The following is a 19,671-nucleotide window of genomic DNA, read 5'->3' as shown; positions in this document are numbered from 1 at the left end:
TGTCTAACAATTTACTGTATCATGAAAATATGTAGGAATATCAATCTTGGACTATTAGACAACTGTGTTAACTCTGAGACTGAATTATATTCTGTGACAACTGTTTTACAAATCTAAATTGGCATATGCAGAATTAATATTCTTGCCTTAAACTAAAATAAGAAATACAAGAATTGGATGGCAAAGCAATTTCACACACAGGTAGCAAAAGGAAAAGTGTTAAACTAGAGAGATCAGTCTAATGCCTTCCAAATTGCTAGTATAGCATCACACAATTTTCACTCAGTATAACCACTGATAAGGGATAATGACAACTATACTTGAAAACATCTAGAGGACACCACTTTGCCTATTTCTGATAAAAAGGATGTGTAATGTTTCCCCAGTTTTAACTTTTTAATTCAGGTTCCATATGGGTGTTGTTAAATAGCTGTAATCTTTTCTTCTTTATTGCAATGATGAGAAGGAAGCAGGGCTGTTTTTTTTAAGAGCAGAACTTTTTACTGATGTTGGGTTTTAAGTCTTACATGTATATAGGTAAAGCTAAAAATTACAATCTAGCAATAGCATCTTGGTATCTGTTGCATGTCTAGAAATGTACTTTATAAATGTATTACAATATCCTCTGGGAGTGAAATAAATGATAAGTTTGTTTAAGGGATGAAAATTACTTACACACAAGAAAGACTGGATTTGGTTTAACAATAAAATCTGGAAAGTATAACCATTTGATGATATTAGAGTTGAAGTTGGCATTTGGATTTCTCCATGGGTAATCTGTAATGACAGAGGCAAGAATGCTTACAACAAACCATTAAAAGTACTTCTCAGCAGGTACTAACATACAGAAATTATTGAAGTAAAAAATTGGAAGAACTGCTTGAGGCAGGGATCTTCAAACCTGGCCCTTTTATGACTTGTGGACTTCAACACCCAGAATTCCTCAGTCAGGCACGCTGGCTGAGGAATTCTGGGAGTTGAAGTCCACAAGTCATAAAAGGACCAAGTCTGAAGACCCCTGGTTTGAGGCAAAAAGGACACTTACCCTTACAAGGTGCAGGTGGGATGCCAATACATATGAAGTACTGGAATGTAATAACGCATGACAGAAAACAGCAGTACTTTGGCCATATTTCTGCAATAGCTTTTCTTCTCCGCCGATACAAAACAGTAATTAAAGCAAAGGCATGGATCATTGCATAGAAATCCATTCGCTGACCAATTACATTTACAGACAAGAGGAAACAACTCTGTGATAACAAAGCAAAGGTACAAAATGTATATATCATCTGGAGTGGTCCATGATAAATAGAACATTAGCTTCATCCTTGGAAACTCCATGAGACTTTATTTATCAGTTTGAAAGAAATCATTTTTTTTCTTTTGCCTATAGGCCACCTTATTAATACTGACTATCTTACCCCTATTGACTGGGTAAAACTTCTATTTGAAAAGTAAAGAGATATTGGAAACACTGTTAAAAGTATTTGGCACAAATATCTTGATATATTATAAAAACATTTGCAAAACCAAGATTACAATATCCTAAGCCTCACCCAAGAACCTCCAAGATGATTTTCTAGCTTCCCCTTCAGTTATGAAATTCTCTCCCTAGGAAGAATGCTAGCATCTACTGAAACATTTCAAATTTTCTTTTTTTTAGATTGATTGTGGGTGAGAGTATGTTTTAATATATACAGTATTATACATTTAACTTATTGGGCAGATTTTTCACTTGGTGACTGAATGCCAGTCCCAATTGTGATCACTAAATAAGGACTACCAGTCCTGCTTTAACCATACTAGTGTAAATTTACCTCCAAACCAAATTTGTAGAAGAAGTAGTTTACAAAATACTTAAGACAATTGACTATGCCATCATCCAAATGTAATCTGGTAATATCATGAAAAATAGTTTTGGTTTCTGGGGCAGTGAGATTATTATGACATCGGTAGTATTCTTGGTGTCGGTAAATAGTAACTTCAAAGGCCAGAATTGCCAGCATCAGCAAGTTATTCTGTAAGAGAACAAAACTGTGTAAATACTTCGGATCCAAGAATAACTTTGATTCTACTACTTACAGCAGAACTCGTAAACTACTTACACTCAATGTGCATTTTGACATAATAGTTAAGTAATTTTGTAATGTGTTTACATTAATTATAAAGATAATGGGTTTAAAATGTATACAATTGCTACATCTAGGTCTTCATTTATTAAACATTTTCCCAACCTTAGGACTTTTCTATATAAAGCTGAAGAGCTGGTTTCTTTTCCTATGCTACTAGTTGAGCACTGTAGGAACAAAATGTTAATTGATAACACATTTATTGTAAAAATGCCTAATCCCATTTGTGGTTATATATGGGTTATTTTACAGCATATGAATATCTGTAAGACACCCAAAGCCACAAATAGGGGAGTGGATCACAGTCAGACAAGCAAATCAACTTTTGCAGCACAATTGTTCTGATAGATGATGAGGCAGAAGAAAATAGCCTGTGGTGGAAGCTATGCGGTTCTAAGGGTGACCTAATGTTATGCTAAAGTTTACCAGAATGAGGTAGTGAGATTTTCATGAAAGAAACCAGGATTGCCCACTCATCTCTAGCTCTGGCTTAGTTCTGACACAGAAATAACAAAATATAACAAAGATGCAGCTGTTTTTTTTAAAAATCCTTTACGAATCATGGATATGTTATCTTATTAATAATTGGAAAGACAGATAAATTATTCACATAAACTAATTCTAAAAATTCATTTATTACAATTTAAATTTAATTACTTTTATCAGTTTTACTGTTTATTAACAATTGATGAAATTACAGTTAATTCTAAGTGTATTATTTCTTTAAACATGCTGTGCAAATACATTTTAAAAAGAAGTTATTTTGTTGTAAGAACTGAAAATTAAGGGATGGATAAAGATGCTTAAAACAGACCACCACTTTTTTCATTTCATGAACCAGGCTATCAGGGCTGTAATGAACTACACTTCATTATTGTAATTTCCTTTTTAATCCCATACCTTCATAATCTTTGAGGAACGATTCCAAAGAGCTCTGTTTCTAAGGATTATATAATACTGAGCTCTCATTTCACCTTGACTAGAAGAATGCAAGAACTGAATATGTTGAATAGAGAACAGATTATAATTACCCTCAAGTACACAAGCAGTGGATATGACTTTCTTAATCCAACCCACTCAGTTGGATCAATGGGTTTTTTGTAGAGAAGTGATTCATTCAGGCTTTCCTGATATTCAGTAGTATTAGGCTAAAATAATAAAAACAAAGTTAGTTCTGATTTCTTTAGGCACTCTGTGTCATAATAAAGCTAGTATTGTATCTATAGCTAAATAATTCAATGATTTCTCATTAACAAAGTGCTTTATAAATTCCCTTTCAGGGACCTATATTAAGAATAAAGATTTAAAAAAATTCTTGCTATGAAAAAAATATAAAACTGTACCAACTTTGTCATTTTTTATCCCACACAAAGTACCCCAAACCTCACATCCTGCTTAAATGGAAAGAATCTTGCAGCACAAGATGACAAGCTAAGGACAGGATGAAGACCTAATCAAATTAAGAAGGCAAAATTATGGGAGAAAACTCAAGATAGTGGACACATTCCACATTAATAGACTTAATGTAAGGTGTTTTCTGAAGGACATTATGCAGCAGAGAATTCCTCCCTATTGTGATGCAAAGCAAATTCAAAAAGAAAAATAAATTTGAGATCCCTTTCTAAAAAAAAATACCCTACCAGCTATTTACTTATTTAAAAAAACATAAATTAACTAACGTCTCAACATGGTTAGGAAAAAAAAGATGTATACTACAGAATAATTTCCTGATTTTGGAGAAAACTGCTAGGATAACTTCTGAGTCATTTTGCCATCTCTCTAATTCATAAGTCCCTCCAGTTAAGTTAAGTTAGTTAAAGCATCTATAATTAATTAAACAAACTAAATGAAATATACCATTGGACAATTGATAGAAAATGATGCAACATTAATGGATTCAAGCTGGTAGAACATTTTACAGATAATAATCACACAGGTCCAAACTGTGCAGACACCGGATGCCAATGGACGGAACTGAGAGTATGGTAGAGCAAAAGCCCAGGCAATCACAAACACATAGTTAATGAGAGAAACCTACAAGGACAAAACAGAAAAGATAACATAGATTTAATGACAAACTGGAGAATTCTTTACTATACTACCTCGTGTATTTATTTATTACTGAAAATAATGGAAAACATGGAAAGATTAATTTCCTTGGCTTTATTTGGAATTAAACTCAACCAAATGGAAAGAAAGATATGGGGTACACTAAAACAATTCAATGTATGGACTAAATAAAATTTTGTTTTCAATGTGCAACCAAATCTTCAAACTATACAGTACACATTTTATAATGGATACCGTTCACATTTTGAGATCTGATACAATTTACAAGGACTCCTCTTATGGACAAACATTATATTTTATATATTTGGTAGCCAGGAAGGATTCAAGCTTAAAAACGAAATGCATAAATTATAATACAAACAAGTTCATTTGTTTTAAAATTCAAACTCAAAATATATTGTTAAACTACGGAAGCCTAAGCAAATTCATTTTCAGTTACATATTTTTCAAGGGTACTCCTTTATGCTGGCAGCTTTAAATTAGCTGGAAACGTCAATCCCACATGGGTCATGCAAAACCTCAGATTCATATATTCAAGGAGATAAAGTGATTTGTATTCTACTGTGATACTGATACTGCAAGAGAAAGTGGGTTATCCATTTTATACTTGCCTCTTTTACTGTTACCCATATAATATATGATGACACAATTTTGATTATGTGTAGTTCCAAAAGCCACCATACAAAAACTTGAAGCTTATGAAAGCATTCCAGGAACTTCAGGAAAAGTACAGTTAGACGGTCAATTACCAAATGCCATTTGTTCCTTAAATCTAAAAGACAAATAAAACGCAGTGAAACACTTTTCCACTGCTGTGAAAAAAAAGTTATTTTCAGCTAGAAATACACTTTTTAATATATACATATAAAAATGTTATAAACACATACACATGTGTATTTAAAGTAAAAAAGTATTAGATTAAGCTTTTTTATTTTTAAATTTTATTTTTTATGCTTAACCAATTAATAAGACAATATTTATCTTAAAGTAAAAGTTTAAAAAATTTAAAAAGCTAAAACACAAGCTAATATAATAAATCTATCTTATGTCTTTGGAGATTCTCAATCATTAGGTCATGATTGTCTCAAAGGTTCTTTTCTAAAAGGCAATTGGACTTCCTTGGGGTTTTTTTGTTGAAAATATTTCATTTTTCATCCAAAAAGCTTCTTCAGTTCTATCTGAAAGGTAGGAAATGGAAGGATTTATATTCTTTGCAGTCATCTAGTCGTTGAAACATTTTCAAGGAAAAAAACAAGAAAGTCCAGTTGCCTTTTGGAAAAGCACGTTTGGGACAAACCTATCTTATATTTTGTATATGAAATAGAAACAATAAAATAACCTATATTTACTAATGAATTTACTACTATAGTATTAACAGTACAAAATATTATGGTAAGGTATCAGAAAATCTCTGCCATAGTGACAAATATTCTTTGATTAGTAAAAACAGATACACTTTTTATTTTTGTTTGACATTATATGTCATCATGATTCAAATGAAACCAGGCCACTTCTATCATCAAACACATTTATTCCCTACAAATGAAGAGCTAATCAATGCAACATCTCTCCCTCTCCTTCTCTTCTCTCTCTTATACACACACCTCCCAAATAAGCAAAGCACTTCTTTAATTCACAGTCACTGTTAACAATGTAGTTGTACTGCATTTTATAACTTCTGTAATATTTACCACATTGTTGCACTCCAAGTCCAATATCATACAATCCCAATCCAATATGCACTTCATTACCTGCATTAATTCATTACTGAACATATTTTTTATATTTTTATGTACTGTATATAATTTTTATTAATTTCTTTTTAAAGAAAATTTGATAAGATATAAAATGCTGTCAGAAAAATCTACATTTATTCCAGGCTCATCATCCAAATAGTAAAATAAAATTGATCATCCATCCACAAATCTACCTGATATTTCTTCTGTCTCCGATTCATCCTCATCCTCATCTTCACCTTCACCTTCTTCATCCAATACTTCTTCCTTTTTTTCATTATCATCTACTTCATTTTCACTTTCTCTTCTTTCCACTACATTTTCTTCCTGCAACATTTTTTCTTGATCTTGCAACATCTTTTCCTCTTCCTGTTCAGTGTTGGCATTCAAATTCATCATTGTGAGATCAGGCAAGCTTTCATCTTGATGCACCAGTCTATTGGTACAGAAATGGTCATGTCAACAAACTAAACAGCTGTGATTCTGAAAACACTAAATTTTGTTATTTTGTAAATTAAAACAAACTGGAAATGCATGAATACACGAGTCACACACTGTTCAAAAAAAATGAAAATGCCACACGGATTGCACCACAGTAGCAATCATTTGTTATTTTGATGCTAATATTCACATCAGTAATCAGTGATATTGTCACCTAAACTTGACGTTTCCCCACCGAGGGGAAAAAATGGTCAAAGTTTAAGTTGTAGAAGCATGAAATGACATGTAACAGCAAGCATTTCATGACTTCACATGGGGACTTACTCATTTTGATGGATTGGTAATTTTTTCTTGATGCTGCTCAAATAATTGAAACAGAAAGAAAAAAGGAAACGAGAAGAGGAAGATCAGAGATAAGATATGATGCTATACGAATCATTAGCATTACCCATCTGTGGCAGCTTTCAAAAACATATTGTCTTAGTCTTAACAGAATGCAGTGCATTTGCTTTAGTAAAAAGTACAGTTCTAGAATTTTTAATTACTCTTTTTATGTATGAATATGAGAGCATGAATCCTCTCAATTTAAAGAAATCATATCCTAAATATATATTTATATTTCTAAAAATATGAGTTGATTTTTTTTAGATTCCTTGGCATATTTTCCTAATTGAGGATAAGCACAGAAAAGCAAAAATTCTATGAACACTTTTGGAAGAGGATAATATGTAACATGCTATGAATTATCCATATTTTTCCAGTTATGCTTTCAAGAATTATGTAGCTAGGTTTAGTATAAAATATACAAGATACAATGTACACCGTTTATATCAATGTAAAAATTGAAGCAATTAAAATATGTATTCTAGAATTTTGATATTATTTTATTAAGTTACATTATTTGTTTTGCCTTCTTTGAAAACAGATTGTACAATATCAAGGTTACACTTTTATTTACTCGTGATAAGCAAAACTCTCAGGATGCAACATTAGTTTCTCTTTGTAAAACATTGGGACTGAAGAGTGAAGCTTCAGATTCAACACTAATATAAATCTGTCTAACATTAAATATGTTTGCCTAGACTTAAAGATTTCATTCCACGTCTACAATTACAAGACTTACTAGACAACTAAGTGCTACGAATTCTTGAAAGGACTGGACTGCATTAGAGGAATAAATATGCCATTACATTATAGCGCATGCAGACTCAGGCAAATAATTGGATAATGCATTAATAGATATGCAGAGATAAATTGCTGGCTATACCAAATTCTCAAAACATTTTTCAATGAAAACAGTGCTAAAGCCTGGAAGCTTATGTGTAATTGATAGGAATGGAGATATTGTTGGCTGGAAAATAAATAAACAAACAAACAACAATGGTTCTTGGCTCAAAATATTATCTAAATGAATACCCAGAAGGAATGGATACTCTACATGAATGTTTTGGTGATAAAAATGGGCCATCTATTTTAGTTATTTAAAGATGGTATAAAAAAACAAAAATCAAATAATTAAGAACTAGAACAAAATTTTACAAAGGATCCTCTGTTACTAACTTGGTTGGCTTTTTTCCTCCCACTATTGATACTGTTAAGGTCCCTGAAGGTTATACTTTGACGATGCTATTATACCGAAATAAATTAACTGATTTCATTGTAATTTCTTTCTATGTATGAAGAATCATAGCCATAAAGTGATGAGTGCAAATGCCTTATTTTAAGAGGTATCATACATAGATAGGCCAAAATACAGTCACGTAAGTATTATTGTAAGGCTTTGGTACTGATCCAATATGTCTTACACAACTACAGCTATTATTAATTCCAATCAGAAATGCTTGGAGTTTATCCAATTTATGGTGCTCAGTTTTAATCAGTCATATTGTCAATGTTGACTTGGATGAGTCAAAGTAAAACAGTAGCACTAACCACTGAATTTCACATCAGTTTGTACTCTGAGCCTAATGATAACAACCAATCCTCCTTCCAAAGCCCAAATTTTGAAATCCTAAAAATCCTAAAGTCAGTCCACTTAGTGGCTGATGTTTGAACTTAATAAAAAACAGTATCCTTTTTTTCCAGTGTCATATCTGCTCACCACCACTGATGATATTTCCATATAAAGACAATGGACAAACAATAGAGGAGATAGTATTAAGCCAGAATTATGCCTTTGAAGAATTTGTTTTCTGTTTTAATACAATTAACAACCAATCCTTTTCAAACCAGTTGTTTCTTCTCTCAGAATTTGGCTGCTCTTACTTTATGAGTAGAAATAAACTCCTTATCTGTGAGCCATAGGCTTCATCTATCTGCCTGACTTATACCTCCACATTCTATGTCCCATATGCTCGCCAAGGTTAGATAGTTTTCTTTGCCAATTCTTCATTTTTAAAACCATACGTTGAACTGAAAGATACACTTTTGTCAGTATAAAAATGTCTTAATATGTCTTCCTAACTGGTGAACTGCTGTAGGAAAACAGTAAGTGAAACTTAATTTAGGAGTATTGAAATAATGGATTTCTGATACGATTGATTAAATGTATGTACAATGTACCTCATTTGTGTGATTATTTGATAACAACAATTGATTGAAATGATGTAATCTATAAAAATTACACAGATAAAAACTACTGCCATAACATACTTTCTTATTTAATGGACACCTACTCCACCAGTTGGTCCATTAAAATGTGATTTATTAGTATTATTGCATCTTTGCTTATGAATTCAGAATGAAAATAAAAATATGATTGGGAAAATAATTTCTGAAAATCTACTGAAACATGAATAGTGCCAAAATTGCAATGGAATTATAGTTTTCAAAACATGTTAATCCATTTTTATGGCTCAGAGAAATAAGTGAACCTTTATGTTGGGGGTGAAGTACCCCACTTTACTTTAAACATAAATATTTTTCTCTTACATTGATAAATGCATTTGTTTATAGTTACAAATAAAAAGACTTTATTTAGTTTTTAGGGTACAATTTATTTCTATTCAGATGACTCCACCAATATGTAAATAACTGAAGGACTATTTATACAGCTTGCTCACTGCCTATAGTGGTGAAAACACTACTTCCTTTCACATAGAAGTTAGTGAAGCTCACAAATTTTACTTTAGAATGGACTAGGTATGTTCAAGTTAATTTTCATAACTGGGTAGATCCAGCCTGGGGATCTGTTTCATGATCCCCCACACTCATCTACTAGTTCTCTTTTTTAATTCTGGTGGGTCATGGTAGAGATGAGGGAGAAACTGAACTTTACAAAAATCAATTTTCAAGTTCTTTAAAATTCAAATACCTATGAACATGCCCAAATAATTCACTAAAGTGCACGAACTGGAAAGTGTTTTTTATTACTCCAAGAAATAAATCAAGACAAAGTATGGACAAAGTATCAGAGTATAAGTGAACAATATTCAGTATCAAGTGGGAACACTCCAAAGAAATGCTTTGCCTTAATTTGGGAACATTTAAAAAAAATCCTGCTGATCAATAAGTGAAGAAGAAAACAACAACTGCAACACACCTTGTCCTTTCAAAAACTCATGTAAGAAAAGAGTAATTTAGAAGTTTTATTTTGCATATCAGTAACTTAATCAGAGTAAAAAACAGAAAGGGGAAAGAGAAAGACTACAGGTGACAAAAAGGCAACTTTTACAAACCAAGATAAAATTCAGAGGGGTATGCTTAACTGAACAGTCCTCCTAAAAATGTTCTCCATTCCTAGGGTAAGTTTAACATACTGCAGTTTTGTTGTACAGGTAATGCTCAACTTACAACCACAACTGAGCCTTTTCTGACAAGCAAAGTAAATGGGGAAGCCAGATTTACGGTTAAGTAAATCTGGCCTCCACCGTTTGCTTTGTTTGGCAGAAGGTCGCAAAGGGAGATCAGGTGACCCTGGGACACTGCAACTATCATAAATATGAACCAGTTGCCAAGTGTCTGAATTTTGATCATGTAACCACAGGGATGTTGCAACAGTCATAAGTGTGAAAAACAGTCATAAGTAATTTTTTCCAGTGCTGTTGTAACTTCGAATGATCACTAAATGAATGGTTTTAAATCAAGGACTACCCGTTAATCCAGGTTAGTTATATTTTGAATATAACATATTCAACGTTTGAACAAGAATAAAAACAATTTATGAAAACGAACGTTTTAAAAACAATTTTTTTCTCTAGGTTTATACTTCTGTTCTACCAATAAGCAATGTAAGTTACATTGTCCACCACCCATTCCTGAATCCTGGAATATAAACCAAGATTATCATGAACAAAATATACGTGTTTTTTTTTTTAAATGACTAGCAGTGCCTAGCATAATGCAGTAAATGAGCGAGGAAGAATGTGTGTGAAAAATCAAAAGGATCCGACATGAGCAAGATGCATCAGAACTAAACCAGAGCATGAATTATTTTTCTTGCACTGCTCTATTTCTTAGCCATATTTTCCACTAGTATCCGGCCAGATTGTAATATATTCTTACTATACTATGAAGCTGCATAGCCTCAACCATACTGAATATCATAATAAGCCAGCCATAAGAGTGCTTCAGTAAAGGCCCAAACAGAACAGTCATTAATAAGAAGCCACAGTCATCATTGCCAACTTTAGAGTTACAGCAGCCAGCCACCCGTAATCAATATTATGCTGTGCAGAGCCCCTCAGAATGCAGGTATAGAAAATTGAGATACAGAAGCAAAAACCAGAAAGAGAAATGTTCAGTTACAGGGAGGCACTGAAGAGTAACAAGTCTATTCAGGAATAACTATTTGAGCCTAGTCCCTGATAAACAGCCACTGCAACAGATGGAGTCTAAAGCTATCAAGACTTTAAAAAGAGCAGAACAGTATTATAATAATAGCTGATAAGAGAGAATAGATAGATTAATACATAGACAGCTCAACATTGAACTGTGGGTGTTTAATATTCTCTGAGCTTAGTTATTTTCCTGCAGACATTTCATTACCAGGCTAAGCAAGATTGTAAGGGCATTAGCGAGTGGAGTTTGCTGGCTGTTTATATATGTTGGCTTGCTTTGTCAGTCTTGATTGAGGTGTGGTTTCTTCCTTGACGGTTGCTTGATTAGCATATTGTTTCTTTCTTGGTTGTTATCTGGTGCTGTTTTCTGTCTATCTGAGTGTTGCTGGCTAGGGAGAATATGCTCTGGGCTATTTGTTTCCTTCCTTCACATTTGGTTGTATCTTTTAAAATTTGAATGGTATGTAGATAAAGGTTTACCTTTATGTGTATATGGATGGCTGATTTGTGTGAATACCCAATATCCAGGATTTTCCTAGGACTTTTAGATTTCCTTGGTAGGGCAAGATACCTTCACTAAACTTGACTCTACTATGCACTAATAATGTATCTAGTCTGATAACAAAACATCTGCAGGAAAACTACCAAACTCAGAGAACATCCACAATAACTGATCATTTGGTATTAGGCTCACCCATTCTGCTACCTCCAGGATACCTTTTTGTGTTACCTTCTAGATGCTCTCAGTTGTAGCTTTTTAGAATATGGCATGGGATTACTTGCTTCACTTCAGCTCTTTTCTACTTACTAACCTTTAGATAATTGCTTAACCTACCATTAAAGTCACACTGAGGTTATCTAACATGGTAAATAATAAGGCGTTCATAATATAGCTTTCATCTTTCTATATTCTGGAATAGAAGTGTCAAAAGCTTTAAGTTGGTAGTCATAATAGAGTGATTATCAACTTCTGCTTTCTTGTGTATTAGAACAATTAATCAGTGGAATGACTTGCCTCCAGAAGTTGTGGGTGCTCCAACATTGGAGGTTCTAAGAAGAGATTGGACAACCATTTGTCTGAAATGTTATAGGGTTTCCTGCTTGAGGAGGGGTTTGTACTAGAAGACCTCCAAGATCCCTCCCAACTCTCTTATTCTGTTATTCTGCATGCATTAGATGCGCACTGTGGCCACAATCTTGACTTTTTTGATCACACCTTGCAGATATCCTTGCTGTGGAATCTATTTTTTAAAATTATTTTAATATGTTAGTGCCTTCATGATTTCTTTGCTACTTTATATATCCTAACTTACTATTTACTTGATAAAACAATGGCTTAACATCCGGTAGAAAATAAAACAAAACTGAATGTATTAATTGCAAGTCATTTTTTTAAAGAAGAGCTTCAACTAAAGCAAGGGGAATATCATAACATATCATAATATCAAAACATATATTAAAGCTCCAAAGCCTGAAATCCAAACAATTAGAATGTAGTTGATTTAAATATTAGAATCTAACTACCGGTAATTTACATACACAAATGTATGCACATGTATGACAATATATTGATACCAGCATATTTCCAGAGGAAACATTTATGTTTAACTAATTTAAAGAGGCTGAACATTTTCTGAATTCTGCTCAGCTTTAAAATGAACCAATATATTCTTAGCTTTTAAAAGTAGACTATTAAGATTCCACTGCATTAACAAAAGAACTGTAGTACTGAGAAGATGTGTTATCTGAGTACCATTATGTTCTCTGAGTATCATGAATAGCCTTATTGTTTTTATTTTAAAGATTGAATGTATAACTAAATAAACACTAAATTTTTAAGTAAAAAAAGGAATCATTAAAATACCCACCTATTTATTATAAGATAAACACGACCATTGACTTTGGCATGGCTTTGGTAACAGATGAAAGTGTGAGAATGCATAAGGTGGCAGCAGAAAAATTAGAGAAAGAGAAAGAGAAGAATACTGTTAAACAGGATTAAAGATAGATATATTTTCTCAGGAAGCACACAAGGAAAAAAGCTGCAATGATGCAGTATGCATAATGAAAAAACATCACATCCCCTGCAGAAAGAAGAAATTCTATATACCCATGATTTCCTTACCCTGGTAGGAACTAGGAGGAGGAAAATAGATGAATTGTTCATTTTGTTGTCTCTCTTTGTTGGCTTGTTTTTCTGTTCTCATTTATTAAATGTGGTAGTAAATAAAATAAAATAATATACATAGATACACATCTATACATATATAAGAGCCAGTGTGGTGTGGAGGTTAAAGTGTTGGGTTAGAAACCAGGACACTGTAAGTTTGTACTTTAGGCATGGAAGCCAGATAGGTGACTTTAGGCCAGTAACACTCTATCAGCTCACCTTATCTCAGAGGTTTTTTTGTTGTGGGGAAACAGGTAGATAAAGGAGTATTAGGTATGGTTGCCACCTTAAGTTGCCCAAGATATAAAAAAGGTAGGATAAATATCCACATTTATATATCTGTATCTATATGTCATCTATAACTGTTTAACAATAGTTACAGATATTCCTCACAGAGAGAAAACTCAATTATAGTTTCAGCCATTTGGCCACTAAAGATGAAAAGCTTATCAGGAGAGAGAGAGCTTCTTCAATTCAGTTCAGCAAATATAGTTGCTAATATAGGTGATCAGTTTTGATTTTTTTCACATTGGAATGTTTAAAATTTCAAATAATTGCCTATACCATTTGTGAAGAAAAGAAAAATAAATGAACACCCACCATACCACCTGTCTCTTCCTAACCTCACTGACACCAAAATTATATATTCATCATGATGTCATGGCTGAGAGGTATATCCTTTTGTTCTTGCATCACAATGTTATGCACAAGTACTTAAGGAGTAGAATTTATATTATAATGTATATGTTGTCACTTGCAATCTACTTGCAGACCCCTATGTATGTAAACTGTATAGGAGACTGATGATGTAAATAATATAATTGATCCATATTTGCTAATCTTTCAATATACATTTTTGTTTGTGCTTTTAATTCCCCAAACATAATGGTCTTTTATAAATTACATCATTATTGTATAGAGGAAGACATATAGTCTCATCAATTCTTTGTCAAGTTTTGATGCAGTTATTCTTAATTATGGGGGGGATAGAAATTTAAACAATATATTATTCTGCCATTGTTTCACTTCTATGAAAGTAGCTATTTTTTAATTCTCTAAGTCTACTTTTGTCCTTAAAGAGCATTTCTACATAGAATCAGAAATGAATATAGCAGTGAATCTTTTGTTATAAAATATCCTTATCCTGGGTAGTTTAGTTTCACAAAGATTTCCAAATTTGAGTGTTATGACATTTTCTTCTCTCTGCAGGAGAACCATATTGCTAATAAGCATCAACATGATTTAGTTTGACTGTAGGAAAGAAGCTGCATTTCTTTGTCTCTTACTTTTCCATTTTTTAATTTATTTCTATAAAACTTGCTAAGATAAAATATTTAATTAAAATAATAAAATATCAAATCATTAGAGGTTTTCAAAAATAGATTGAACAATCATTTGACCCGGATGATACAAGGTCTCCTGCCTTGAGGGGGAGATTGAACTAGAAGAAACTGCCAACTCTTTGATTCTATGTTAAAAGAATTTACATATAACCAAGTTCCTATAGTTCCTTCCCAAATTATGAGTAATGCAACAACTGTGAATATATTTGGTAGGGAATAAATCTCACTAAATTCTGTCTGGTACTGGGGAAACCATATATAAAGAATTCAGACCAAAATAGCATTTTTGTGATTGCAGTGAAGGTTTATAGATCATGATTTCTAAGTGGTATTTATTATTCAGTCATTGAGAACAGACCATCTTTCTCTAATTACGCCTTTTCTTCAAAATCCAGAATTACTTGACTATAAGGTGATAGAGAAGATTTAACCAACCAACCACACAATTCAAACCTTGGGGGCAATAAAAAGAAGGAAAAAATTCTGTTTTGTTTACCTGTAAATGGCATTGTCTTGTTTGCTGACTATGGCTTTTAAATCTGTGAGTTGGAGGAAACGGTCATGGAAGTAATGCAAGTGCAGTATGCATACCAATAGAAAGGAGGTTGGGATAAAAATGCGAGTGAATAATTCTGCTGTAGAATACTGTTCTAAACCAAGATCCTTTAGCCTGAAACATAAAATAATTCAAGTTATAGCTATATTTTATAACTCGTAAATAACTATCACAATCTTTTAGACTTGTCAGAAGGCACAAGGAAAAGCTGAAATGTTTTTATTTTTACAAATAGTAAGCAATTCTGAACATTATAAAAACAACAAAACAAATCCAGAAAAGATTTGGAAGAAATGCTTCTAAAAATATTTGTGAATTTTCTTTCTTATCTTTATCTATTCATTAACCTAAAAATCTAAATTTAGCTATATTCCATTACCCAATATTGATCTGGTACAGCACCAAGATTTTACAGCAGATTAATTAAATTCAAAAATCTAAAAAATATTAGATTCATATATTAAAAACCTTAGGAAAATAAAAAGATGGTTGCCTATTGTTTCAAGCTCATAAAAAGTAGCTTGTGCGTTTTGCCAATCTAAGACTGCAATCATCTTGTTCAGTATAATGGATAGGCTGCCTTTATGGCAGATAACACTTAGCAGAGCTCTCTGAATCCAGCAACATTGTGAAATTTGGAATTATTTCTGGTCTTTTACTTTATAAGGCTGATAAATTTCTCATTCATCATTTTCTTTTGTGACAATATCAAAATTCACTTATAAGTGAACAAAGGCTAACTGAAAAATATTCTTTCACTAAACAGCTTTTTTGGAAAAAAAAAAACACACCCTGTAATCTCTGGTCCCCAAACAGAAATTAGTGGAAAAGTCTTTTTGTTTTTCACAAAACTATAGTGTTTTTCCCCAACATGTTTGGCTACAAAACGAGAGATATAAAAGAATGATCAACTGCAGAAGTGAAAGCATGAAATCTGATCAAGGATATACAGGTAGGCATCAACTTACAGTCACAATTGGGCCTGGAATTTTCATTGCTAAGTGAGTCATCATATGATTAGACCTTAATTTACAACCATTTTTACCGTGGTTGTTGAGTAAAACAGGCAGTTTTTAAGTGAATCATCTGGTCATTAAATAAATATGGCTTTCCCCATTGACTTTGTTTATCAGAAGATGACTGAGAAACTGGCAAATTGACTAGAAGACACTGCAACCATCATGAATGTAAGCTGGTTGCCAAGAACCCAAATTGTGATCACGTGACTGTGGGGCAGGAATGTTTGTGTGTGTTAACTTCGAGAAGGATCACTTTTTTTTAGCACTATCATAATCTGGAATCATCATTAAACAAATGGACCCATACTGCAAAAGGTGTTTTTTAATGTATGAATTCAGCAACATCTGAAGGGAAAGTTAAGGGAGAGAATGTTAAAAGTAGTCTCACATTATTAGGACACAAACTTTTCTGATTTTGAATTTATACTGTGACATCAAATTTAAGGGTAGACCTTGTGGCATAAGTGTGCAATGCTGCTTTTATTATTTTGATGAAACCATGAAGAACATGTCGTGTTTGAACTAACAGAAGTAAATGCTAAGTCAGAAGCTTTGACACCTGAAAACTATGCACATGGTGCACAAACCATGCACAAATTAATTTCTTCAATTTAACTGGGAATGCTTTCTAGAATGAACTTCAACTATTGGCCTCCCAATGGTTTCATATCTGATTTCTGAAGGGATTGAGTTAAAATTAAAGGTACATGAAAAAATGTGTTGGTTAAAAATTGAAGAGATAGGACAATATGTATGTGTACTGATTGTTGAATGAGAAGCTGAATATTTGTTTTTCCTAAAGGAAGATATTTCCTAAGTATAGTCACTTATAAAACATAAGGTATCTAGAGTAATATTAGTGTTTCGTAATACATCATCCAAATAACCAGAATTTTAACAAATGGAGTAACAAATAATACTTACTGATCATCATTCATGTTTGTCATGTTTTTCCACAGGTCAGGGAATGCTTTAAATTGATATGTGTAAATGAAAACAAGTACTAACATTGTGTAAACCACAACTGACATCCAAAAGTATTTCAGAATTCGTCGCCACCATTCATAGTGAACCTAGCAAATAAGAAATTAAGTTTACCTAATGTTCATCATTTACAGTCATTTATCATAATTCAGTGATCATCATTTCAGAAATTTCTTCTAAGGTCGTTTGATACATTTAAATGCCAAGCTGCATTAAACTAAACTTAATTGTTGCTGGTAGTCTTGTTCTCTTTCTGTTCTTCCCTTTCTTTGGCCCTATCAATAACCTGTCTTGATTTTGATTGACTCACACTTGTTTTATTTTTTTATGGTTTTATATATATTTACAAGATTAATTAATTTTGTCTTTTAAGTCATTTTTAATCTAATGACTCCTTATGCTTTGTAAAAACAGCATATTTAATAAAAATAAAAGAGAGAAAGAAACAGAATGGCAATGTTCTTAAAAACTATGATTTGTACTACTTACCTGATATAGGACTACACAAAACAAGAAGAGCATCATATAGATGATTTTGTACATGACAATTTTTCCCTCAAAGCTGACAAAGAAGAACATTCCTCCACAGACGTAAATCCAGTACTTAACAAACATCGCCATCACCATGTTTCCTAGGACTTTCATGACGTCATCTTCTTCTTCTTCTTCTTCCCCCTCCTCCTCCTCCCCCTCCTCCTCCTCCTCCTCCTCCTGCTCTTCCTTCTCCTCTAATTCCCCCATTTCATCTTCCTCTTTCTCTTCCTCTTTGGGGGATTCTTCTTCTTCTTTTTGGGATTCCTCATCTGTAATTGTAAAATGTAACATTAGAATACATGCCGTTAAATAAGTTATTTTACAATGTTATAATTATTGATAAAAAGTTCAACTGCACTGGTCACATTGGCTGATACACAATACTGTTTTACTGTAAAACAAAGACACATCACATCAGTCAACAATATAGTACATTTAATAAAAAATAAAAATCAATATACAAATGCACGAATACATAATTTAGTAGGAAAAGATGGAATAAGGAAAGACATAGATTCTTTGCATCACCTTTTGAGAATCTGGGTACAAATTTTAATGCCACCTTTTTATGGCAAGTTAATACAAAACTTAAATTGAATGGAAAAAAATCAGAAGCAGAATAAAACTAAAACTAAGAGTTAATTCTTAATTTTTCCCTACTAGTTTTATAAGTACTGTACTTATATACAGTATTTGAATCCTAAGAGAATTATTTCCTAGTTCATGGTGTACTTCTCTATTGACATCACTATCATGAAACTATCATGTATATTGACTTGAAATGCACATTCACCTTTTTCTTCACTCTCTTCCTCTCCAATTTTGACCTCTGACAAAACAGTTTCATTTAATTGCAAAGTCTTTCGCTCAGTGAGGTGTTGTCTCAACAGCAGCCAAAAAGTAAGTCCAAAAAGTATCTGTCAGCAGAAATTGAAACCAAAGAGGAGACACACTATTGAATAACTTATTGAATTTCCATGATCCACAGTATGGTGATAGAACACTTAAGATAAACTGAATGATATTGCCAAACATCTTCCAAATATCAACAATCAATCTTGACCCCAAATTAAGCCATGTTGTAGAAATTAATGTCCTCAAGGAGTATCTTTGGCCTTTCATCATCGCTATACTTGAATATATATCACAATATATGACATAACTTGTTGCTTTCCAAATGTATATTGGATTACAAATGCTGAAAACATGTTAGCCAGCGCTAATGTATCTGGAAGGACAAAAGTTGGGAAATGCTGTCATACATAATGGAGAGGCCTAAATGATCATTAGAACCAATGATCTTACTCCTATTGTGCTTTGGCTTGCAGACTAGTTTCTCTGGAATTTGATAAATTAAGCTACATAATTATAAAATTAGGGATTAGCTAAATACCTATCTTTACACGTGTCTTTTTTTCTTTCTTTTCTCAATTTTATTTAGATATTATTTATTAAATTTATTTGCTGCTCATCTTGTTTCGAAGCAACTCTGGGGGGCTTATAGCATTGCAAGCATTAAAATCATAAACATTAAATATTTCTAAAAATTTCTAATAAAAATGGAAATTACAATCAAAAATAGAATTATTGTTGAAAGATGGGGAGGGAGGGAGCAGAATGCACAGGGGGAGGTGGGATTGCCTATTAATTCCTCAACCACCTCTTGTGTGATTCTCCCCATTGGGGCCCCAAGCCATCTGACAGAGCCAAGTCTCCAGGGCCTTATGGAAGTCAGAAAGATGGGAGCCACCACAGGAAGTAAGATCTTCCAAAGGTCAGGAGCCACAGCAGAGAAGGTCACAGAGCCACAGATTTGCAGGAAGTTGCAAATCCAAGACCACGAGGCAAGTCAGTGGCTGCGGTTAGATGGGGGAAGGACTGAAATGATGACACAAATGAAACAATGACCCA

General features: G+C 32.9%; 1 protein-coding gene across 1 annotated transcript in view; it reads right to left on the bottom strand.

Annotated features, from left to right (window-relative positions):
- Positions 1-19,671, bottom strand: part of PIEZO2 (piezo type mechanosensitive ion channel component 2) — a 133,122-nt gene that overhangs the window by 41,965 nt on the left and 71,486 nt on the right. The window contains exons 13-23 of the mRNA XM_015814256.1: positions 18,554-18,677; positions 17,716-18,029; positions 17,167-17,315; positions 15,164-15,337; positions 6,130-6,371; positions 4,811-4,971; positions 3,987-4,163; positions 3,161-3,277; positions 1,818-2,018; positions 1,046-1,250; positions 676-777 (exon numbers count right to left, since the gene is read on the bottom strand). Of these exons, the coding sequence (XP_015669742.1) occupies positions 676-777; positions 1,046-1,250; positions 1,818-2,018; positions 3,161-3,277; positions 3,987-4,163; positions 4,811-4,971; positions 6,130-6,371; positions 15,164-15,337; positions 17,167-17,315; positions 17,716-18,029; positions 18,554-18,677 (1,966 nt within the window). The remainder of the gene's footprint in view (positions 1-675; positions 778-1,045; positions 1,251-1,817; positions 2,019-3,160; positions 3,278-3,986; positions 4,164-4,810; positions 4,972-6,129; positions 6,372-15,163; positions 15,338-17,166; positions 17,316-17,715; positions 18,030-18,553; positions 18,678-19,671) is intronic.

This window comes from Protobothrops mucrosquamatus, unplaced genomic scaffold (assembly GCF_001527695.2).
Source record: "Protobothrops mucrosquamatus isolate PMUCROS unplaced genomic scaffold, P.Mucros_1.0 scaffold233, whole genome shotgun sequence".
Classification (NCBI taxonomy): Eukaryota; Metazoa; Chordata; class Lepidosauria; order Squamata; family Viperidae; genus Protobothrops; species Protobothrops mucrosquamatus.
The sequence above is the reverse complement of the archived record's forward strand: the minus strand, read 5'-3'. Positions and strand labels throughout refer to the sequence as shown.